The following is a 25,313-nucleotide window of genomic DNA, read 5'->3' as shown; positions in this document are numbered from 1 at the left end:
AGGGAAGCCCTGTACTCCCTTAGCAACTTTCAAACAATACAGTGTTGTTAACTATAGTCACTATATTGTACAGTACATCCCGAGGACTTTAAATTAAGAGTAAAACTGGAAGTCTGTACTTTTGACCACTGTCACCCACTTCTCAACCCCTCCCACCCCACCCTTTGCCTCTGGCAAACACCAATCTGTTCTGTACTTAAACAACACTTTTGATGCAAATAGTGATGTCTTTGAACAAAAGGCAATGCCAAGGTGGCCAACCCTAGATCTGTCCCTGCATGATCTCAAGATACTTGAGCTGGAGTTGGTCCAGGGAGCAGACTGGGAAACAATGGACAGGACTAGGATTTCAAGCTCCAGCTCTACTGATAACCTTCAATGACACTGAGCAAGTCTCAAAGTTTCACTGGGTCTTAATTTTCTTATTTGTAATTTGAGAACATTGGACTGCATGTGGTCAAATTTTGTGCCTCTAATAAGCAAACTTCTCATCCTTTTAAAAGTGCCTCTAAAAGGTATTTGGTTAATTAAGGAACTAAAATTAGATTGAACTATAGCTTCCAAGATGCTAAGTTTAACCAAATTCCTGGTACTTCACTAGTATCAGTGTTTAGATAGAGTCAATTCAGAAGGACTTACAAGACAAGACACTCCTTGACTGGGTTTTTCTAAAGACCTGTATTTATTACATTTATATAAGAGTTTTAAAAAGAGGATAAATTGAATACATTTAAAATTGAAAATATAATACTACATTTTAAAAGGTCTATTCAGATTTGTTTTGGAGTTGTTTGCTTTAAAAAACTTGAAGCCAATAGGCATTTAGTCCATATGAATGATTGTACCCAGTAGTATTTCATGAAAAACAAAAACCAAGCTTACCTGTACGTTAGCATGGACAGACCCAGGCACTTGGTATTTCAACTCGTGGGCTGTTGTTTGAGATTTTGGAAGCAGAAAAGGATAAGAAAGGCACCGATATTTTGGTTTCATAATCTAAAATAAAGAGAAACAGGTAAAAAAGATTCAAATGAAAAAATAATTCCTGTCTTCCCTATTTTGTGATTCTAAAAGATATATGGGTTCATTTGAAAAAGAAAAGTAAATATTAACAGTGGGTGTTTCTAGCTGAAGAGATACCAGATTATTTATTTATGTTTTCTATTTCCCAGAGGCAGAAAACTCCTTTGTTCCTTCTTTTACCTTTTGGAGTGAGCATTGAAAGTGAAAGTTGCTTAGTCCTATCGGCCTCATTGGGACCCCATGGACTATACAGTCCATGGAATACTCCACGCTAGAATACTAGAGTGGGTAGCTGTTCCCTTCTCCAGGGGATCTTCCTGATCCAGGAATCAAACCAGGGTCTCCTGCATTGCAGGCAGATTCTTTACCAATTGAGCTATTGCTTCACATTTTTAAAGGAAAGTTAAATATAATCTAGAGTTGTAGACTCATTTGAAAAGACCCTGATGCTGAGAAAGATCGAGGGCAGGAGGAGAAGGGGACGACAGAGGATGAGATGGTTGGATCGCATCACCGACTCAGTGGACATGTGGGGACGACAGAGGATGAGATGGTTGGATCGCATCACCGACTCAGTGGACATGTGTTTGGGTGAACTCCGGGAGTTGGTGATGGACAGGGAGGCCTGGCATGCTGCGGTTCATGGGGTTGCAAAGGGTCGGACATGACTAAGTGACTGAACTGAACTGAACTGAGAGCTGTAGAAGTACACAATTGCAAAAATGGGATTATTTTATAAACTGATTTTTTACTATGCTGTCGCTATCTCATAACAGCAAATCATATAGGTCATTTTTAAAATAACTTCATAGTAAAATGTCATGGAACAATCATAATTTAATAAATTTCTATTAATGAAGAGTTCAGTTATTTCTCATTTTATATGAATTACTAAATACAATGTCAAAATACATTACTTACTGAATAACTTCTTTAGCTTAAACACCTGAAATTGATTTTCTGAGTCAAAAGTTACATACTTTAAAAATTTTTTTGCAATTATACCAGTTTATCCTCCCAGGAGTAGGGTATAAGAGCATCAAAGATCCTGAATCCAATTGTGGGTTTCTGCAGTGTATTTAACTTTGCCAGTCCAATAGGTTAAAAATAATATCTCTTTATTTATTCCTCCATTCACCTCTAAATTCTTGTTAAAAATATTTCCACTATTTCTAAGATCTCCCACTAACTGTTTATAATGTGAATTAAGTGAAAAATAAGGTGGCACTCTAAGTTAACAAAACTAAATTTTTTCCCAACTTATATCCAAACTATAGGGAAGAAATGCCTCATCACCATTTAAAATAAATAAAAGGGAATCTTAATAACACCAAGACAACAGGCACTTAACTTACGAGTATTAGGTCAAATTCTTATAAGTAATGAAGTCATCTTATGAAAGAAGACAAAATCTGGAGGAAAGAAGTAGGTCCATCTTCTCACATTGCTCACTTTGCTCAGAACTGCCTCTCAGAAGCCTGTGCCAACATGGATCCAGGGCAGTGCCAGGACTGCAAGGACTTGAAAGCTGCAGCTCTCACCTGAACAAGGGTCCCATCCCCGCTACAGTAGCTCAGCAGCCCTCCACGTGACTATCAACCCAGGCAAGATGCTTAAACTGGGAGTCCCAGGTTAATGGTTAAACCATAGTCTGTGATGCTAGCACCATTCCTCTGCCCTCTGAATTCTTTGTGGAGGAAAAGTTCAGGAACTGTTTTTTTTTTCTCTTTTACCCAGAGTCCCAGGTGCTCTGACAACCGGCCACTCAACAGTGGGTAGAGTGGCACAGCTGTGGCCACATCAGCCCCTTCTCGCCTCCTCTTCCTGGCCTGTCCCTCTACACATGGACTGAATCATGCTAAAACCACCCACGTACCTTCGTGAAGTTCCAGCGCTGGATGAAGTGACGGGCCGCATCGCGAGCTGCCTTCCCGTGGACTGCAGAGGCTATGTCATGCCATGGCATCCGGGGGGTGGAGTGCCTGTCAATGAAATCTGCCCAGGTGCACCAGGCAAGGATCCACACTAAATTCTGCGCCCACAAGGCACACAAGCCATCTGACCCTAGCTCTGACCCCAACTATGATACATTAAAAAAAAAAAAAAAAAACACGTGGTGATGTCCACCGTATGTATATTTCTTGACTTGGATAGAATAATACCTTTATAACCAAGGGAAGCATAGATCTCACATTGAGGAACATAGTCCCTATGCACCTTTCCCAATATGAAGTTTCCATTCCACTACTAGATAATCACTGAGAAAGGCAGCTGTGAGCTGGTACAAATTATCTAAAGATATAAACGTGATATTACATTTTCTCTTCTATTCTGTTGAAATAATGTCAAGCTATGTATGGACTGCCATTTCTAGTTCCTGTTCAGTGTGCAAGCACTTAGATGATCTGAAATGTGTTATTTTAATGTTGGAAGATGAAGATGATAAACAGAAAAAGGGAGATCATCAAAGGAAGGGAAACATCTCCTGGAGAATTACAGATTACGATGCCTAAAATATGCCTATATGCAACCTGGAGATTTCAAACAAGTAAGCTATATTTCATTTTCTTTTCTTACTATACTCACAAGGAAAAACCCTTAAGTATGTGACTAAATCATGGTCTCCAATATTTCACCAAATGTTCAAAACAAAACAAAACAAGATATTAAATCATGCACATGCATACTTGTTGAGATACCAACAAGGAAAAGACAAAATATGCATAGCTACCCACGACCATGGTACTCACCAGCAAAAGGTTTATCGAGTTGAACCCAGTCTTTGAAGACGAAATTGCAGTAGTCCTTTCCATGCCAGAATCGGGTTTCCCCATGTAGCTCTCCCACACGTGTCTGTACACTTCGGAGGGAGGCTGTGTCTGTAAATGCAGCAAGACTCACTCAAAGGCTGTGGTTCAGGCGGGCCCCAGGGAGGGAGGCTCACCTCTCATTTATTAACACCTAAACACTTCCTAACTTTTCTTCTTAAGCCTCATAACAAGGGCAGCATGGGTTCATTTCATCTGAGGCTGTGGGCTGGGTAGTTGGGGCTATAACCAGGTTCATCATTTGACAATGAAATTTAATATTTTTATACATGTTTCAATGCCATTCTCCCAAATAATCCCCCCCCCCACTCCCTCTCCCACAGAGTCCAAAAGACTGTTCTATACATCTGTGTCTCTTTTGCTGCCTCTCATACAGGGTAATCTCCAGTCCAGGTTCAATGCATGATACAGGATGCTCAGGGCTGGTGCACTGGGATGACCCAGAGGGATGGTACAGAGAGGGAGGTGGGAGGGGCGTTCAGGATGGGGAACACGTGTACACCCATGGTGGATTCATGTTGATGTATGGCAAAACCAATACAATATTGTAAAGTAATTAGCCTCCAATTAAAATAAATAAATTTATATTTTAAAAAGAAATTTAATATTTTTATTCTCGTCATCTAGCAGATCACTGGCAGAATGGATCACAGGTTTAACTTGCTGGGTGAGAGGGGTAAAGCCAGGTCTGCTGGAGGAACATGAAATGCCAAGGCCATAAAGAAGTCATGTTCTTCTTTTTGCTCAACCAATATGGTGCACATCTAATGTGTAATTCTTGTCTTTTGCATTTCAAAATGCAAAAGTGGTGTTCTAGCCCTGGAACTGACTAGCTAAGTGATACTGAGCTTTATCCTTTGGGGTCAGAGATCCTTTATGTACAAAAGGAAGAATTTGGCCCAGCTATCATCTAAGATCTTTTGGGCTCTAATATCCTATATTTCTACAATTATAAATGGAATCCATAAAATATAACAATAGAAGCTTATGATCACATAGGCGCAAAAGCAGCATCTACTGCAGTACTTCACAAAAGCTTTGTCAGGAACATTTTCAGTTCAGTAAATACATTGACTTAAATAGTTTGTACATTTATGGGATATGCCAATCACAAAGACAGACAAGCAGGGAATTAGCAGAACTACAAATCACAAAATGCAGCGCTTGGCACAAAAGAGACGCTTAACCATCAGACACTGGATGCAAAACGTTTGTTGAATGAATAAATGGTACCACATACAGAAGCCATAGTAAATAGCAGACTGGTCCCCCTACCACCATACTGTCCCAGATGTGTCCTTCCAAAAATGCAGATTCTTATTTAAAAGCCTTCTAGGATGACCTGCCTACAGAGGGTCAAATCCTCAGGGTTTAGTGTGCAGAGACAGTTCTTAAACTGCTGCCAATCTCTCTTTCTTGTCCTCATTTTCCCCACACAACCCAGGCCCCAGGCACACCACCGTTCTCACTGATTGTGACAGGCCTTGTCTGTCATGCAGCTAGCACATGATTCCTTCAGCCTGGAATGTTCTTCCCACCCTCTTGGTCTGACCTCCTCATCATCCTTCAAGAGCCACATTAGCTGTCACCTGTCCTAGAGACACTCCCCATATCCCAGCAGGGAGAGGCTGTGGAACCATTCATAGTTGCACAACCCAGGGCCCCTGACTCTGTGACTCATCTGCCCCTCCCTGTCCGCCACTCACTCAGCTATAAACTCAGGGGTGAGGAGTGCATCCCCTCAGTGCCTGGTGTAGCTCCTGGCATTCAGTAGGCAATCAATAATAATTGCAGAGTGAAAATTTTGAGTGAAGTTGCTCAGTTGTGTCCGACTCTTTGCGACCCGGTGGACTGTAGCCCACCAGGCTCCTCCGTCCATGGGATTTCCTGGGCAAGAATACTGGAGTGGGCTGCCATTTCCTTCTCCAGGGGATCTTCCTGACCCAGGGATCAAACCAGGTCTCCTGCATTGCAGGCAGACGCTTTAACCTCTGAGCCACCAGGGAAGGAATACTCTGTTAGTATTTTATCTCAAACTGAATAATTAATCTCCAAAGAAAAATGTCTTGAAGTGCTAACAATGAACAAAACTATATAATATTAAAAATTAGAATTCTATTTATTTCTCCCAGTGATTTATTTTCCTTTTCTCTGAAACTGAAAGGCCAAGGTACTGATAGGGCTATTTGCTCACCTGTAGGCTCTTTATAGCAAGCATGGCACTTTATTAAAAAAAAAAAAACACTTAAAAAAGGGAATAAAGAGAAGATAAATGGAAGGTCAATTCCAAAGTAAAATTAAAAAGTATATATAAAATTTGTTTTCATCAGTTAAGAAACTTTGGGCTAAATGTTTATATATATACACATGTACTTGTTTAAAAATTAACTTTCATCTAATAATCTGTTTTGACAAGAAAAACAAAGTAAATTCATAATCTCAGAAAATGATCTTGGTGCTAATTGAATTCAGTCTGCTCATAATTCAAATTTGGTTTTGGTCATGGCCTACACCAGTGCAAATTAATCAGGGTCCTCCTCAGAACCAATGAAATATTAAGGTTAAGCAGAACCAGATCTTGCCAGTAGGATATTTCCCCCTGCTGAATCACTAAGGCACTGAGTTAGTAAAATATTTAATCCCAACACTTCTCTACTATTTAATAGACAATAAACTCTTTAAGAGAAAAAAATAAGTGTTACACAATGTTACCCACTCCATTGCATCCCTGAGAATGGAGATGAGAAATGACTTAACTTCCTATTCATTCTCCCTTATGATTAAATATCTGAGTGAAACACTTGCATCAGCTAAATGACAAGCATTATCTTCCCCATTAGCCATCTATTAAATCATGCTTAACAGGAGATCATCAGCAAACAATTACTGAATATAAAAAGAATAAAATTCAACCCTTTTAAAATGACTGTATGAAGGAAACAATGTGTTTGACATTCTCCCTCTTGCAACATAATTTTGAGAGGGAAAAAAAATCTTGAGGATGGCCGACTGATTGGATTAAAGTATATACTATAGAAATCTATCATAGTTACTAATCACATTTAAGATGAGCTGATTTTACTCCACTTTTTCCTACTTAGAACATCCAATGATCTTGTATGCACACTCTACTGATTTCTACACATCACCAGTAAGGTTCACTCGGAACCCCATTCAGTGCGGCCTTTTGCATTCAAGTGAAACATTGCAGAGAAGCTAACCCAGTTCATACTTTCAGGAAAGGAAGCTATAAACTCAAGCAAACATTCAGTTTCAAACTTATGATATGATGAAGAGTCACTCTATGCTTAATTTGGGTTTCTAGTCCCAGAATTAAGACAAGAAAGTTTAAGTCATTACATGATTTAAATGTAGAGCTGTGCTCTTTAAACTTCCTTTTCCATTAATAGTTGAACCTTACTTTTTTTCCCCAAAAACAAATTCACGTGGCAGTCCAATATATAAAACAATGTAAGTGGGATTCTTCTGGTTGAAGCAGGTAGCAATAAAGGTAGAAGGGGCCCGGGTCTTCAGTAGTATCCTCAAAGCTCCCTAAGAAACACCAGGATTTAAGGAACAGACTCGGTAAAGCACTGCTCCAGAATTCAACTATCCTTTGGCTTTGGTTTTTAAGTAAGTGAACTTTTTTTCATATTAAAAAGCTAAATTGGTAACTTAACATAGTTAATGGCAAGAGTCCTCTCGGTCCCCCACATCCCAGTGCATCAGCCCGTGCCGTCACCTCTACTTCAGGCTGGATTCAGTACCTGCCTGGTCACGATCTGCCACCCCTGTCTGCTCTGAAGAATAAGCTTGTAAAAAATGTTCGTCGGATCTTGTCTGGCTTTTGCTCAGGACCAGCTGATGACTTCCTTTTTCTACTCAAAGTATAAGGCAAAATTCTATAACCTACTACTCAACCCTGTCCAACTTTGCTGCTATCATTATCCCCAGCCCTCCCAACTTCAGCCATGCCTGGAAGTCACCTATCCCATCCTTTCTCACGGTCTACACTGGCTGGTCTCCCTCCCCAATCCTACTTCTTCTCTCCTTTTGGATCTTTGTCGAAAACTCATTTCAGTGGAAAAGCATTCTCTGACTCCCTCCTCATATAAAATAGTCACTCCTTCCCTCTGCCCTTTCTCTCTTCCCCTGCTCTATTATTCTGCGTGATAATTCATACCATCTGACACAGTGTTTGATGGTCTATTTCTATTTACAATTCCCATCCTCACTTTCCAACTAGATAACTGAGTTTCATTTGTGTTGTTCATCCCATCTCTAGTACCCAGAACAATGACTGACTTACTACAGGAGTTCAGTAAGTACTTATTTAATGAACAAATGAGTCATACACATTTAGTTTTGTACTGCACTTACAATTTTTAATGATTGTGCAATTCCATCAAGGGAATGGATTGCTCATTATGTTCTAGAACCATCCTCCATCTTCTCTTGGATATTTACAGTGTTTACTTTTCTTTCCCCCTCTCTCTCTCTCAAACAAACAAACAAAAAACACTGCACTGGATGTGTATCCAGTTTATTTAAGAGAGGATTTCCATCAACACCTAAAAACAACCATATTGCTGTCCCCAGCTCATGACTATGGGAATCACCCCCTCAGTCTATTACCAGCCTGAATTACTTAATATATTCTGCACTCAGCTTGCATCTTCCTTTCCACTTGCCTCCAATCCTGTTGTCAGCAATACTAACATTCAGTCCCCTCATTGCCCCATCTTAACTTCAGTCCTAACACAGCAAAGCCATATGCTGGAATTACAAAGCAATATCTGGACTATTTGTAACCCTTATCTTTAAAGTCTGCCCCTGCATTCACCCCTGACCTGGCTCTCTGGACTTCCCAGTGCCCTGTCTCAGGGCTCTGCCACTCTACAGAGCACAGGAGTTACTGTGAGCTCTCCCTGAATCCACAAAAGCATCGAGGGCTAGCTGTATGCTAAATAGACAAAATGTCTCCCCATATATACCCTTCTCCATATTTTAATGGTATCTCCATATTTTAATGGTATCATGAATGCAAATGAATTTAACAGTTATATTGGTGCTTTAGTTCACTATAAATAGTCAATCACTTTAAAAATTGCTGGGTCCCCAGGCTAAAGAATGCTGGAACCACTGCCCAAGGTCCAGCTTAGTGTTCAGGGTCATTAGCCCCTAACCGGAGAAGGCAATGGCACCCCACTCCAGTACTCTTGCCTAGAAAATCCCATGGACGGAGGAGCCTGGTGGGCTGTAGTACATGGGGTCGCTAAGAGTTGGATACGACTGAGCAACTTCACTTTCACTTTTCATTTTCATGCATTGGAGAAGGAAATGGCAACCCACTTCAGTGTTCTTGCCTGGAGAATCCCAGGGATGGGGGAGCCTGGTGGGCTGCCGTCTTTGGGGTTGTACAGAGTTGGACTGTACGACTGAAGCGACTTAGCAGCAGCAGCAGCAGCAGCAGCTCCTAATAGCCACAAGTGACTCACATCCAGCCCTGCTTTCTGGGCTCCATCTCAGTCATCTCCTAAACAGTACATAGAACTGTGGCCTTGAGGATTTAGCCAAAAGGTCCTGCTTCGGTCATCTGCATTTCTGCTAAATCACAAATCTGATTCATGACTTCTAGGAGGCTGAGAAAATGGAATTTCACTGGGCACGTCATTTATCATCTCTAAACCTTCATTTGTAAAAAGAAGATAACTCTATTATAACCAAGCTCCACAAGTGTTCCAGGCAGTGAGGGGCAGAGTCTGCACATGATAAAAGCTAGCTTACATTTTACTGTGGTTGCTATTTACTATGATGATTGTGTGTATGCATACTAAGTTGCTTCAGTGGTGTCCAGTTCTTTGCGACCCCATGGACTGTAGCCTGCCAGACCTCTCTGTCCATGGGATTCTCCAGGCAAGAATACTTGAGTGGGTTCCCAGACTCTCCTCTAGGGGATCTTCCCAACCCAAGGATCAAACCCGAATCTCCTATGTCTTCTGCATTGGCAGGCGGGTTCTTTACCACTAGAGCCACCTGGGATGCCCATTATTTGTCCTATATCTGATCTGTTGCCAAATCCCTCTTCATTCCCACCACATTTTAGGCCCTGATTAATTTATTCAAGTACCTCGTTCTTACAAAAGCTTATCAGATCATCATTTCTAATAATACGTGCAGGGTAAAAACTGTGAGAACAGAGAGGCAATCCAGAAATACAGTCACTCTGCTCATGCAGCAAAAGCTGAAGCCTATGGAGATCTGGCACTTCAAACATCACTTACCAATGTTAGGTCTAGTAAGCCCCTGCTCAGACTCACTGGAAGAGCGAAAGAGTTTCAAGTGGGGCTTTAAACCATGAATTAAATTCTGACGACTCCTACAGTGATTACAATAACCTGGAGAAAGTTGAGAGTTCTTTTTTTACAAAGATATATATATATATAAATATATACACACATATATGAAGTTTTCTAAACTGGAAAGCAGGTTCAATCATTTTTAAAAGTAGGCAAGGCTGTAAAATCAGTCACAAATTGTGTGCTACAGAAACTAGAGTTTTAAAGACAAATCTGAAAAGAATAGTAAATGTACAAGATGTAGAAAATCTGATGTTTGAGGACAAAAGCTTGATGTATTTCTGGACAAGAAGAGATATGCAATCTCTGCTATGACAAAATTATAAAGTACACCCAAGACTTTTCCTTCATAATTTGGCATTAGTTTAGAAATGCTTAGCCATTCTGTGACCATTAGAAGCATGAATTGTGCATGTTATGAGTACTGATGTGAATAAAACAATAAATCTCCTCTATAATGAGTCAAACAGAGCCCCAAAATGGTATGAGACTGAAGAGGATGATATAATGACTTTTAAGCATTGCTTGCTTTACTCCATTATAGGTATAATGGTTCTGCTAACAGGCGTCCCGTGTCTGGCTATGAAGGAATAGAGTCATCGGGATAAACTCCAGGGCAGACAATGACTTACTGGAGGCGCTGTCAATGCTGCTGATGCTGTCTGTGTCGTGCAGATGGTGTCTGTGCAGCTGCCTGTAGAGACTGAATTTGGAGAACTTGCTGGGCTTTTTTCCTTTCGGTTTTGAATTTGCATCATCAGGAGAGTTCAGGATGGGCAGATCTTTATCAGATTCATTTTTATCTCTGAGACATAAGGATTCCATAGACTCTGTTGTTTCAGCCTGAGAAAATTATTAAAAAAAAAAAGAGAAATGAAAAGAAACTGCATAATATATGTTGCAATGTGGTCTTTTAATTCCAGTTTAAAGTTTACACGTGTTGCTGGCTCCCTAAAAGACACACAATGATGTGCATGAGGTCACCTGCAGGGCAGTGGGGGGATTCTTGTGAGCTGTTTAAAGACTTTCAAAGGGACACCAGGAAGTCCATTACAGTTCCTCTTTCACTGCATCAAATTCTTGCAATTTTATGCCAATTAACCTTTCAGTATCAGATATAATTACATGAGTTATATTCACTGTTGAGCTACTGAACTTCCTCCGATAAACATTAAGTAAGCGATGATTTTTCTGTCAATTATTTTCCCCATTACCTTTCCACTAAATCTCTATTTTCCCAGAAAAGTCACCAACATATACAGCAGAAAAATAAGATGGAGGCCATCAAATTTTTAATAAGTGTATTGATATTTTGGCAACCATCTGAGTTGAAATAATAAGTACACGAATATAGGTGTACAGAGATTTTGGCAGTTCTTGATTTGAAAGGTACGTTGAGGAGTTATTAACGTTCTGCTTTCAAACAGAATTTTCTAAATGTCTCCAGACTGACTTATCCTATTTTCATATGTCTGTAAGAAGGAAAAATTTCAAAAATCTTGGCAGCGACTTGTAATAAGGCTGCTTATTTGAAGTCCAATTGTGCTGCACATTTTTATGAACTTTTTTCCCCGAATAGGAATTAAATCTTTAATTTAAATGGAAACCCAAGGAACTGACTATGAGATAGCAAATGTTTTATCGAATCTATTTAGTTTTCTTACAAGAGCAGAAACTGAGACTAACAGACTCCGTAGGTGGTATCTGAAACCAGGTCTATGTTGGACTCAACTTAACTATCCAGGAACATGCCTCCTTTCATTCAACCCATCAGCCAACCAATCATGCTTTTAATACACACTTATACAAACTGTGTCCCTTTTATGCAGTTCCATAAAGATGAAATCTACTAACTGTGAGGGAACCCAGGGATGGTCCCCCGACGACGCGCTTCACGCTGCCCACATCCGTGAGTCTGTGTTCGTTGTCATCCCACCTCCCATAAGCCAGGTCAATCCCACCCACAAAGGCCACCGACTGGTCGATGATGACGAGTTTCTCATGATGAGCCCACAGGTATACGCTGGACGACACGTGATCCGGGTGCCTCATCACCTTGAGAGGAAAAAACCCACACATGTAGTATGCTTTCTAAAATGCCTTTCATACTATAATAAAACAGGTCTGTTTACACCCTCGAAGAGCATTTCCTACAATCCAAATACTAAAATGTGCTATCTATACATCGAAGAGAATCCCCAAACTTCTAATTTTATCCTCAGTATTTAGCAAAGGAAGATCCCTGGTTACTTTTTGAGACTCCCCTGCCCATTCTGGACCCCCCACACTTGTGGGGAGCTACCATTCAGCTTGAAATTTGGCCACATATTTCAATAAAAGTCAGCTCAGTGGGATAGCAGATTCCCTCCCCCCCACCAAAGGATTACATTGTATGTGGTATTACTTAAAAAACACTAAAACTTTTGAACCAGCATCTATCTCTGACAAAACTTTTACTAAGTGTATTGATATTTTAGCAGTCATTGAGTTGAAGTAGTAAGTATATGATATAGGGATATAGATGTTTTGGCAGCTCTTGATTTTAAAGGTACTTTGAGAAGTTATTAACCTCCTGCTTTCAAGTAGAATTCTCTCTAAATGATCCCAGACTGACCTATTTTTGTATGTCTTTAAGTAGAAACATACCAAAAACTTTGAAGACAATTTTACTGTTTAACAACATTTTTTTATTGTGGTGAAATACACATAATATGAAATTTATGGTTTTAATATTTTTTATGTGTACAGTGCAGTGGTATTAAGCATATTCATATTATACAACCATCTCCAGAACTTTTCATTCTGCAAAACTGAAACTCTATACTCATTAGACGATAAAGCCTCATTCCCTCTTCCCCTAAAACTCTGGCAACTACCATCTACTTTCTGTCTCTGTGAATTTGACTACTCTAGGTACCTCATGTAAAAGGAATCTATCTTTTTATGACTGGCTTATTTCACTTAGAATAATGTCTTCAAGGTTCATCCACATGATTTAAGATATGTCAGAATTTCCTCACTTTTTAAGACTGAATAATATTCTATTACATGTATATGCTAATTCATTAGTGAGAGTGTGATAGTAAAGTGTCCAACTATTATAGAACTGTTTATTTCATCCTTTGATTTTGTCCATGTTTGCATAATATATTTTGATAGTCATTATTAGGTAATGCTTATATTTATAAAATGTAAATGCTTATATTTTGTTGCTGCACTGAAACTTTTATTAATATATAATATCCTTCTTTCTCTACTGTAAAATTTTTTGATTTAAAGTCTATTTTGACCCATATGAGTATAGTCATTTCTGCCTTTTTTTGGTTATTATTTACATGGACTATCTTCTTTTAATCAAGAAAAATGTACAATCATTATATACTTTAAGCCTACTGGAGATTTATTACTGTCTTGAAATATCTCAATAACTGGGCAATATTTACTGATAGGCTTCAGGTCCTTGGCAAAATATCAAATGGCTTTTTTCAAATTGTTTATCATGTTTATTCACATTAGGAGTACTTTCTACTAAGAGCTTTTAAGGAAAGCACTTTAAATCCTAAAGGAGCTCTTTTTGTGTCTATCAGTATTCAAGGGACACCCCAGGGAGCTCACATCTAAGAGGTTTCAGGATAACCTTAATGAAGAGTATGGATACTTGATAAGGCTCTTGAATATTAAAACAACTCTAGGAATAATGTTCTTGGCTAAATGATCAGGGTAAAAGAAGCAGAAATGAGAACTCTGATGATCCCATCAAAATCAGAAATATAAGAAAGTATGTGTGCTCAGTCATGTCTGACTCTTTGCAGCCCCACGGACTATAGCCCACCAGGCTCCTCTGTCCATGGAATTTTCCAGGCAAGAATAATGGAGTGGGTTGACATTTCCTACTCGAGGAGATCTTCCTGACCCAGGGATTGAACCCATGTCTCTTGCATCTCCTGCATTGGCAGGTGGATTCTTTACCACTAACGCCACCTGGGAAGCCCATAAAGTTCATAGTACTATTTACTCAAAATACATGAGGGAATCCCAAAGATGGCCACTGCTCAAAGCAAAACATATCTGAAAACTGTAGAATAATAAGGAAGAAACATTTTTTACGCAAGATGACCCAAATACCTTTATGTTGGGGTGTAGACGCATCAGAGTCCTCTTGCTGTATTCACTATTGATCCCAAGGGCAAGTTCCACCTCTTTGTAGAGCATAATGAAGATTCTTACCCCCTGTTGCTGTCACAAGAAAAAAACACAGGGAAAAATAAGAATTTCTGGAAGTATGATATGATTTTCTTTTTCTTCTTCCTTTCTGGGCATTGTATTTTCTAAAAATTTCTTCTATAAACAAGTATAATACAATATTTAATGAAAACTGCCACAGAAGGAGCTGAAATGTATGTGTAGATTAAGACACAAATATAAAAAATAAAAAGCTACCTCCTTTCCATTCTATGCATACTGAGTCAATATTTGACTAATTACAACCAGAATGTTGAAACTGCAACTTTAAATACTAAAAATGTCTGATAGTGTTACACCTTTGAACACCTCCAAACACTTGACATTAGAGGAAAGTTTTGATCTGATTCATTGTTACAGAATTAGGGTCTTCTTTTTGTTTTTATCATACCACAATGAGTTGAAATAACAGTGTGTTTTAAAACTCTGATGATAAAATCTGCTAAACATGCCTTAAATGTTTTGGGGGATATTTTCATAGATTTTTTCTTTACTAAAAATTATGTCAGTGGAAAAACATTTCTCAGTCTTCACAAATGAATGTGTTGGTTCACACTCTTCACCCATAATTAAATCATTAAGGCCTATTTCACCACTGAAATGACTTCTTCAGAAGTCAGCTTCTCTAACAATCAAAAACCCCTGAGTTTTAGCAGCAGCCCACAAATTAACATTGATCTGTCCCTAGACCTTGGACCTAAAGAAAAATAGACAAAGCCATTGTGAAGGTCATACTGAATCAAAAGTTACTCACAAACTTTAATATGCTATACAAATAATAGTTATCATTAATATTAACCATCAGAAAGAATGTCCAACAGCTGGTAGTATAGAAAAGTACCATTGTTTTTCTCTCTTAGTTCTGGGTAGTGACAAGGTCTTAGCTTATGGTTAATTTTGCTTGACACGTGAATGTTCTCCCCTCTCCTTGTCCTCTTATATGATTCCCCCATTAACATACAGCTCCTCCAGGAAACTCTATATTGTTTATCCTCATTTCTTAGATCATTTTTTTACTTTTTAGGTTTGCATCCTCAGTATTGCTGTGTAGTTTGCAACACAGAATTTGCATTTTATATACCCAGCAGCTCTGAAACCATTCTGGATTTCTGAAACCATATACAGGATACTGTAGCTACACATAGATATTTAATATCCTACAGATTTAAAGGCAAGAAGTTTTCCATAATCTTTTCTAGACTATTAGAGATGCCGGTGTATCTAATAAACTATAGTGATAAGTAATAATTTTGTTATAGTTTAAATATCAGTTCAGTTCAGTTCAGTTCATTTCAGTTGCTCAGTTGTGTCTGACTCTTTGCGACCCCATGAACCGCAGCATGCCAGGCCTCCCTGTCCATCACCAACTCCCGGAGTTCATCTAAACTCATGTGCATCAAGTCAGTGATGCCATCCAGCCATCTGATCCTCTGTCGTCCCCTTCTCCTCCTGCCCCCAATCCCTCCCAGCATCAGGGTCTTTTCCAGTGAGTCAACTCTTCGCATGAGGTGGCCAAAGTACTGGAGTTTCAGTCTCAGCATCAGTCCTTTCAATGAACACCCAGCACTGGTCTCCTTTAGGATGGACTGGTTGGATCTCCTTGTAGTCCAAGGGACTAGCAAGAGTCTTCTCCAGCACCACAGTTCAAAAGCATCAATTCTTAATCCATGGTAATTAGGCATTGTTAATAATGGACATTCGAGTCACAAATTTAAGAAGACTTACTGGATTGAACACATCAAATTTGTAACAACTGGACATTTTTGCAATGTTACAAAAATGTGAAAAAAACATAAGAGTTAACATTTTTAGTCTGCAAGATATAAAACCTTGGAGTAAACAAAACATGTTTACAATTCCCTAGTGTTGCTCTGCCAATACTAAGGAGCATATTTTAGCCCCTAAAATCCTTTAGAATAACACATCACTTCAAGATACTAACTTTGTCTTACTTGGTGTTAGTAATATCTGAAAAGTGTCATATTTCTGAAGGGATACACCTGATTTACATTCTGGACTGCATTAAGGAAATCTGAGTACTAGCAGAAGACCCATTCTTGCTCTGAAAAAAACAGGATTAAAATACATATGTCATTTTATTTCTCTGGTTAACAACTAGCTTTTGGAACTTGCTTATCATTTATTACATTATGAAACTATTATTGTAATCAAGTATGAAAGTACAGACTTGAGTAAAGAAATAAGGAAGTGAAAGGATTATTTCATTCAAGGCAGGAAGTGAACAGATTAATTTCCAATGATCTGGTCAGTGAATGCTCTAAATGAAAACTAGAACATTATTTTATTTTTCTCTTCTACTCTTCAGATTTACTTTTCTATTTAAATATTTTAGGATTCAGCAATGAATAACAGTTTAAAAAATAGCCTCCCACTGACCGATGAAATATAAAGTTTAAAACCCCCAATTTCAACCTAAATTAAAGAACATTACAGCCGACATCTCTCATCATGGTTCATTTATTTTAAAATGGATGAAATTTTACTTCTTAGGCTTATGAGATTATTACTCATGAAGGACAGTAGTTGCAAATTAGGAACTGGAGTGAATCTTATAATTTTCCATTTATCTGCATAACGAATGGATTTTTTAAATAATAGAGATGCTGGCACTAATGGATTATAGTATTGATATTATCTTCCATCTACTAATACCTGACATTTTCTTCTTTATTGTGTCTTTTCTCATTGAAATAAATTAACCTATAGGAAATAGGATACAGACTTTTTTGTTTGTTTTTTGATGTCTGATCTTATATATTTGTTACTCTTAGAACATCTCATTTTTGACTGGACTCAGAATTAGAAGTAGAAGCTCTCAGAGAGGACAGCCTCCGTCTCTTGGCAATCTGTTCCTGCCGTTTTTCTTTGGCCTCCTTCATTCTCTTGGCCAAAAGTTTAGCATATTCTGCAGCCTCGTCTTTATTTTTCTTAGTACGCTGTTTCTTCAGAGCAATACGCCGGCGTTTGTGTTGCAGAACTCATGGAGTCATGAGACGCTGAATCTTGGGTGCTTTAGTCCTAGGTTTCTTACCGTCTTTGTTTAGGGAGTTTCGCACAACATATTGGCGGACATCATCTTCTTTAGAGAGATTGAAAAGTTTGCGGATTCTGCTAGCTCTTTCGGGACCCAGGCGACAAGGCACTGTAGTATCAGTGAGTCCAGGAATATCCTTCTCCCCTTTTTGCACGATGACCAAATTGAGAACACTCAGATTGGCATCCACAATGCAACCCCGTACAGATTTGCGCTCTCTCCATTCCTCCTTGGTCTGTAACAGGAATGCCCCTTACTCAGTAGCAGGCGAACTCGGCCATGGGTCAAGACACCCTGCTTCATGGGGAAACCCTGCTTATCGTTCCCGCCACTGATTCGGACCACATGACCCTTCCATTCTTCACCCAGAGCGTCAGCAGCAACTTCTGTGGCCATACGCTTCTCGTAGAAGGTTATGAAGTTTTCGTTCATCGTCCACTTCAATGAGCTTCTGGCAGCCAGTGGCCGGGAAAGAGATGTTCAGCTTCATTCTGAAGCGGCCGACAGCCTCCAAAGCGCCACGAAAAAGAGGATACAGGCTTTTAAGTCATCTTAGCTTAAATAGAAATGACTAATAAGGAAGTAATTAAATATAAAAAGTTCATTTTTACGTAGTTTGGTTTACAGTTGTTTACTTACACCACACCTACAATAAACAGTTGATTAGTGACAATATTCTTGTGATAATAAGGAAATAAATTCCTCTTCTTTTGGTCAAGGCATTACAAATTATCATAAACTCTCAACTATAAAGGGCAAAGCAAAATATATCCCCTGGGAATGAAGGCATTTGTTGGGTCCTAATAGTGCAGACTGGAGAAGGCAATGGCAGCCCACTCCAGTACTCTTGCCTGGAAAATCCCATGGAAGGAGGAGCCTGGTAGGCTGCAGTCCATGGGGTTGCTAAGAGTCAGACAGGACTGAGAGACTTTACTTTCACTTTTTACTTTCATGCGTTGGAGAGGGAGGTGACAAGCCACTCCAGTGTTCTTGCCTGGAGAATCCCAGGGACGGGGAAGCTTGGTGGGCTGCCGTCTATGGGGTCGCACAGAGTTGGACACGACTGAAGCGACTAAGCAGCAGCAGCAGCAATAGTGCAGACTAATACAAAATATGGGAATATTTGCACACAGTGGAAGCCAAATCAGAAACAAAAGGACTGATGTTAATTCTGTAATTAAAAAAAAACACTTTTGAAGAATCTGATGTTTTACCAAAGCCTTTTAGTGACTCTAGGGGAAATTACCCTTTGCTCAGAAGAAAAGTGTTAATAGGGTAAGTGGGAAAACAGATGGCCCTGGACTTGACTGTGTTTCTTACATTTCTATATTATATTTCTCATCTTTGCTGAAGTCAGCTAACCCAAGGATTCCACACAGTAAACTTTATGACACCTGACTTTAGAAAGATAAAATTCTATCCTCTTTTCTAATTCATTTTTAATCAAGTAGAACAGATAACATACTATAAACAGTATGAACTTTTAGGTGCTTTACACATACAAATGCATATGAAGAAAATGAAAAATAAAAAATGTTTATAGTTGAAATCAAGCGACTTTGTTTCTGAGCCAGCTTTTTCTCTGATTGTTCAAAGCACAGTGGTCAAAATATTTTCTAAATATAGTAAAGTTGGTTCACTGCCTAAAGACAGCTTAGCTAACACATCCCCCAGAATAATCACTAATTTTATCACCTGTCAAGGACTTCCCTGGGGAGCAGCACGGCAGGGATGGACGGTTTGTAATATTTTAAGAAAATGAAAAGTAAAGGATAAAAAGGAATCATATCCTCACCACTGAAATGCAAGCAGCACTGGTAGGTAACAGCACAAGTGCTCATAAGCCTTTTTTTTTTCTTTCCAAGACAATTTTGTTTAAAGCACAGTCCTTAAAGTTAAAGATCCCTTCCCTCCTTCCCTATTTCACCCTTCTAGCCCACTATTTTGATAAGATTCTCTTTGATTTTTCTGTTCAGTGATGTGATTATTCATCTCATTTGATGAACCTGGACATCCTTCCCTGCGTTTGGTCCCTGATTTCAACTTTAGAATGTGCTCTGTGGTCCAGGACAGAAAGAAACTAACTTGATGACAAAATCCCCGCTGAGAACTAAGGTTCTATAGTTCTCCAGATTGCTGCACTTGAAGAATCTTCTGGTACAGTTCTCATCAGAAATATCACGTATTTCTATGGTTAAAATATACAAACTGGATACAGGGATGCAGTTACCATAAGCATGATGCAATTTATCTTACCTCTTAGTACAATAAATTCAGAACTGTACAAACCCTGGGATGCTGCTTTGAGTTGTGAACAGTCTGTCTCTCAACATCGGTTTAGATTATTTTAAATGATGACAGGGCATAACAGAAGACCAAAGAAACAGGAAAATATCAACTTGGTTACTACCAGAGAAACAAAATACTGTATTTTTCCCCTCAGAAACAACCATTAAAAGAGATGTTTGCCTATTGTTGGCTATAAGGTAGAGATGCTAAATTTCTCCCCAAAGAGCTGCACAATCAGATAGAAGGAAAAAAAGAATTCATTTCATTCAACCTTATGGACCTCTGGATCCATTAATGCAAGAATAAATGCTATTTCAACCCAGTACTCTGTGAAGCTAGTGGCTTTCAGAAACTAAATTATGTATGTAAAGCAGTGTTTATGAGCATATGAAATGTCAATTTGGAATGATCTGAGTGTTAAAAATTTAATAATATGGTGTAGCTGGATTAGGGAAGAGAAATTCTATTAAATGTACCACTGAGAAATTAATATTTAATAGTATTACTCTTTCCTTAGGAGATTTAAAAAATCATTACATGTAATTTAAAAATTACAAGTTTCAAAAAAGCAGATAAAATTGAAACAAAGCACCATTATCAGTCAGTAATATTTATTTGGCCATGGTATTCACCTGATACCTCACAGGGTTCATGGGCCATAAAAGCAAAGAGAAATCATGACAGTGGTAGAGAAGGGACCTGGACAGGTACGCTGAGCAGAGTAAACAAACACCCACCAGCCAACATGGAGTGGAGGACCAGACTTGCAGGATCTTCCTCCTGAACCTCACTCTGGAAAAAATTACTAGCTTTCTGGAGTATACTTAGGTGTCCTGCAGGTGCCTCATAGTCACATGATCTAAAATGTAGCTCTCTGACACCGGGTTCTTCTCACTTCCTTCCTCTACCACATCCACCCTACCAACACACCATTTTGATCAGATCACCCTTTGTCCATCACACCCCCCAACAATAGTTCCCCACTGTTTTTCAATGAAGTTCAAACCACTGGCTTGGTTCCAAAGCCTCCCCATCCAAGCTGCTTTTTCAGCTTGATGCCCCATCCTACATACGCTAACACTCGTATGTCATCAACCTTGTCACCTCACTGTGATTGACAAGGACTTAGAATTCCTGCCTCCAGAATGTTTCCTCATCACCGTTCCTATACCTAGAAATCTCTTCTGTTAAAATGTTCGGCCCATCTTAAATGCTCTAAACCCCTCATGCTGTGAGGGGCTTGCACACCAGACCTACCCAGTGCTCTCCCTCCTGCTTTGAATCTTGGCACTGTCTCTGTACCCAGCTGACTTCTATATAGATCTTTAAGCTCCTTCAGGTCAAGAATCGTGTCTTTCATTTTTGTACATGCCCATATGATTAGCCAGTGCCCTAACGTAGGAGGCATTCAACAGAAACATGTCAGTTGAAACCTAAAAGAGTAAAGCATTTGATAAGCATGTGAAGAAAAGATTTACTGGTATGATTGATGACTGGAAGGGCAAAGCTGGGAAAATGTATTAGACTGGAATTTCTGGAGTTTATTTCTGGAGGAGAAATGGGAAAGGTGCTGTTTCACAGAGAGAACCATGGAGAAAATTATAGCCCATTCAATATGTAGAAAGATGTTTGGTAAGGCTAGGACTGAGCCCAAGATGCGAGTCCTTCAGCAAGCCCTCCCAGGGGCAGGGATGGGGTCCTAGTCACACATATGACATCCTTAGTTATTAGCATAGGACCAGATGCAGAGGATACACTCAGTATCTGTATGCTGGATTATTTAATGAATATGCAAAGAATACATGTGAGACTAGAATTTCCAATTTTGTGAATGGAAGTCTATTGAGATAACAGACAGACTAGCCTAGAAAATGATGCTTTGGCAGAACATGTGTCGGAAATAAAGAAAATCAACTTCTTTTGCCTTTAACATCAGCAGTGAGGAGTGCTTATACCTACCCCTGGATATCCTAAACTAAATGCATGGGGAAAAGACATTGAAAGAAGAGGGAAAGGTGAGTGGGGAAAGGGGTACGGGAATGTAGAGGATGGGAAAAAAGAAATGAGTGGTGGCTGTGAGAAATAGAAAGTGGTGACTTCAATAACTTAGGATCTGCAAATTCTGCTTGAATGTTTAATTATAGAATTTAAAAAATTAAGACAGTTTGAAATAATAGTAAAAAGGCTTTGCTGCTGGTCAAGTCTGACTCTTTGTGACCCCATGGACTGTAGCCCGCCAGGCTCCTCTGTCCAAGAGATTCTCCAGGCAAGAATACTGGAGTAGGTTGCCATTTCCTTCTCCAGGGGATCTTCCTGACCCAGGGATTGAACCCATGTCTCCTGTATAGGTAGGCGAATTCTTTAACCACTGAGCCATCAGGGAAGCCCAATAAAAAGGCTGCTGCTGCTGCTAAGTCGCTTCAGTCATATCTGACTCTGTGAGACCCCATAGACGGCAGCCCACTAGGCTCCTCTGTCCCTGGGATTCTCCAGGCAAGAACGCTGGAGTGGGTTGCCATTTCCTCCTCCAATGCATGAAAGTGAAAAGTGAAAGTGAAGTCGCTCAGTTGTGCCCGACTCTTAGCGATGCCATGGACTAGAGCCTACCAGGCTCCTCTGTCCATGGGATTTTCCAGGCAAGAGTACTGGAGTGAGGTGCCATTGCCTTCTCCAAAAAGGCTAGCACTCCCTAATTTGGACATGATTAATAACAAATTTAGATCTATCCTAATTCAACTTAATTTAACTTGAGGGTCAACCACATAAAGAGATTAATTGCTATTGTTTTCTGTTGTTTTAGTCACTAACTCGTGTCCAAGTCTTTCATGACCCCATGGACTGTAGCCTACAAGGTTCCTCTGTCCATAGAATTTCCCAGGCAAAAAATATGGGAGCAGGCTGCCATTTCCTTCTCCAGGGGATCTTTCCAACCCAGAGGTTGAACCCAAGTCTCATGCATTGTAGGCAGATTCTTTATTGCTGAGCCACTGGGGAAGCCCAAAAATTCATTAGAAATATGAATGCAAAGTAGTCATTGGTGAGCCTACACTGCTTCAGTTATTTACTTTTTAAAACAAAAAGAGCACATTCAATGCTCTCCCAGAATTTATAGCGTCAATTTACCATAAACTGTTTCCAAACTGGAACCAGTGGGTTTTTATGACATTCCTTTGATATTCTTCAACATCAGCTTGACCCCATCTGACTGAAATTATTCTCAGATGACTTTGTCTTTTCCTCAAATGACAAATAATGAAAAAAATAAAATGCTATGCTTCATTTTATCATTTATTATTCAACGATGAAATGTCATTACAATTTTTGCTTATAAAATTAACTGCCCATAACTGATTATGAAACAAAAAGAATAGAGCTGCTAGTATAATTCATGCTGTGAATTAGGTGAAAATAGCTATGTTTCAACAGTAATGGGAAAAAAAAATAACAAAATAAACTTGAAAATAGTAAGTATTCTATTTTTTGTCAAATTCTAAATAAAAATGTTATAAGTGTATATGAAGGGCTTTAAAAAAAGGCATTTCAGAGGCAATAAACATTAAAAAAATTATATCAGCATGTTAGTAAAGTACATACTGCTTTTCGCTTAAGAATGCAGTCCAACCTCCAACGATTTCCTTCAACCACCGGACGTTTCAGGAAGATTTCTGGACTCAACCTGAAATCACAAAACCAAGATTTCAAGAAACTACAACAAAATATTAAGTTCTAATTGTGTCATAGGAAGCAACGGCAATTTTAGCCCAAATGCCATTATCATCCTCCACCATGGCAAGTCACCCAAAGTTCTCTATGAGTCCACGTACAACTTCATACTGGAACAACAACCTTTATCCAAAAAAACAGGCAGTCTCGATTTCTCTGTTACTCACATATGATACATACACACACTTGCAGATACTATTGACTGTCTGCCCAACAACCATTGTCCACCCTTTCCTTCCTTGGTATCAGGGCCTACCTCCCTTGACTGAATGTGAATATTCTGAATAATTGCTTCCTCAGGCTTGTGTTCAGCTCCAGTTTATAAAATAACACAATCCTGCACAATGAGATATATGAGGAAGTGCACAGACAATGAGATGTATGAGGAGGTAAATAGAAAAGTTCTTCCTCTGATGAGAGGTGAGATACAGGGGCACACACACAAAACCCCAGGGAAAGTGGCTCTGGGATGGATGCTGTATGGGGGCGTGATGCTTAGACAGTTGCAGCCACGCTGAAATTCTAAGGGCAAAGCCACAACCCTAACATCACTGGAGAACTCCACCAACTCTAGTACTGCCTAATTTTAATGATTTTTTTTTTTTTTGATGTGGACCATTATTAAAGTCTTTATTGAATTTGTTACCATATCGCTTCTGTTTTATGTTTTGGATTTTGGCCATGAGGCATGTGGGATCTCAGCTTCCTGACCAGACATAGAACCCACACCCCCTGCATTTTGGAAGGCAAAGTCCTAACTACTGGACCACCAGGGAAGTCCCTAGTACTGTCTAACTTTAGAATTCTCATTCAATGAGAGAAATAAATCCTAATTGTTTAAGTTACTTTCAGTTGAGTATTCTAGCAATCCAGGCCAAAAGTGTTCTAATTGATAAACACGAACACTGACTTCCTGTACCAAGGAGCAGTGTCCATGGGAAGCTGGGCTTTCTGAGCAGGGAAGAAGGCAGGCTTGCTGATAGGTAAGCTCTTCCCACTGTGAGAATGGACCCCTGGGTTCTTCATAGTAGTGCCATGGGCAGCACAGTGCAGGAGAGTCACTTTTTCCCTCGGGGTTAGGTTCAAAGTCATTGCCTGACTTAAACTGGTAAGTAGTGTAACTCCTCTGTAATGGGAAAAACAAACAAAAAAGCAATAAACTTTCATCTGCTGAAATGCTAGACCTGGAGGAGCAGGGAAAACTGTGTAAGGATCAAAGTCTTACAGAACACTAGGGTGAAATAGCGCCTTGCCAGGGGCTCTTCGAAGCATGGGAAAACCACGGGGCTTTAAGGAGCTAAGGAGATTAAAAGAAATAATTTTACACTCTACTAAATTCAGTTAAGGAAAATAAAAATCCAGAGAAAAAGTATCTAAAAGAAACTTGTACTGGATAAGATAAATAAGAAAACAGACAATAGAGGGGTGTATACAGTATAAATATTTACATATTTAGTTCAAAATAGGAAACAACTTGAACCAAAAATACAGCAACTGACAGGAAAAGATCTAAGATGAATTAAAAACGAATCTGTTTTAAATAGAAAAGTGTGTCATTGGGCACTGCTAGTTCACTGAAAGTAGGACATACCCAACAACATATATGTACTTGCAATTTTCAATGTACACATTAATTATGGGCTCAGAGGGCTTCAGTGTGGGGGCCATTTTCAGGTCTATACTCTGCAATTAAGTCTTTATCATCTTTTTTTAAAATCTCCAATCACTGTGTACCCTGTATGCAGAGGATTCTACTAGATACTTTGGCGGATCTTAGGCAGGCTCTCAAGGAAA

At 39.3% G+C, this 25,313-nt stretch overlaps 1 protein-coding gene and 1 pseudogene across 11 annotated transcripts in view; both read right to left on the bottom strand.

Moving 5' to 3' along the window:
- The window catches only part of PLD1 (phospholipase D1), a 276,225-nt gene that overhangs the window by 125,068 nt on the left and 125,844 nt on the right, over positions 1 to 25,313 (bottom strand). For 8 of the 11 annotated variants that reach the window (XR_009493069.1, XM_015472492.3, XM_005201681.5 and 5 more), the window contains 8 exons: positions 23,391 to 23,472; positions 14,336 to 14,446; positions 12,065 to 12,265; positions 10,843 to 11,053; positions 10,136 to 10,249; positions 3,774 to 3,902; positions 2,900 to 3,018; positions 883 to 996 (listed from right to left, as the gene is read on the bottom strand). Coding sequence is in view for 10 of the 11 variants with exons in the window: in XM_015472492.3 (XP_015327978.1) it covers positions 883 to 996; positions 2,900 to 3,018; positions 3,774 to 3,902; positions 10,136 to 10,249; positions 10,843 to 11,053; positions 12,065 to 12,265; positions 14,336 to 14,446; positions 23,391 to 23,472 (1,081 nt within the window). In the remaining variant the exon portion in view is untranslated. 11 annotated transcript variants of the gene reach the window in all.
- On the bottom strand, positions 14,473 to 18,019 carry LOC132345700 (small ribosomal subunit protein eS6-like; annotated as a pseudogene).

This window comes from Bos taurus, chromosome 1 (assembly GCF_002263795.3).
Source record: "Bos taurus isolate L1 Dominette 01449 registration number 42190680 breed Hereford chromosome 1, ARS-UCD2.0, whole genome shotgun sequence".
Taxonomy (NCBI): Eukaryota; Metazoa; Chordata; class Mammalia; order Artiodactyla; family Bovidae; genus Bos; species Bos taurus.
This window is presented reverse-complemented; position numbering and strand designations above follow the sequence as displayed.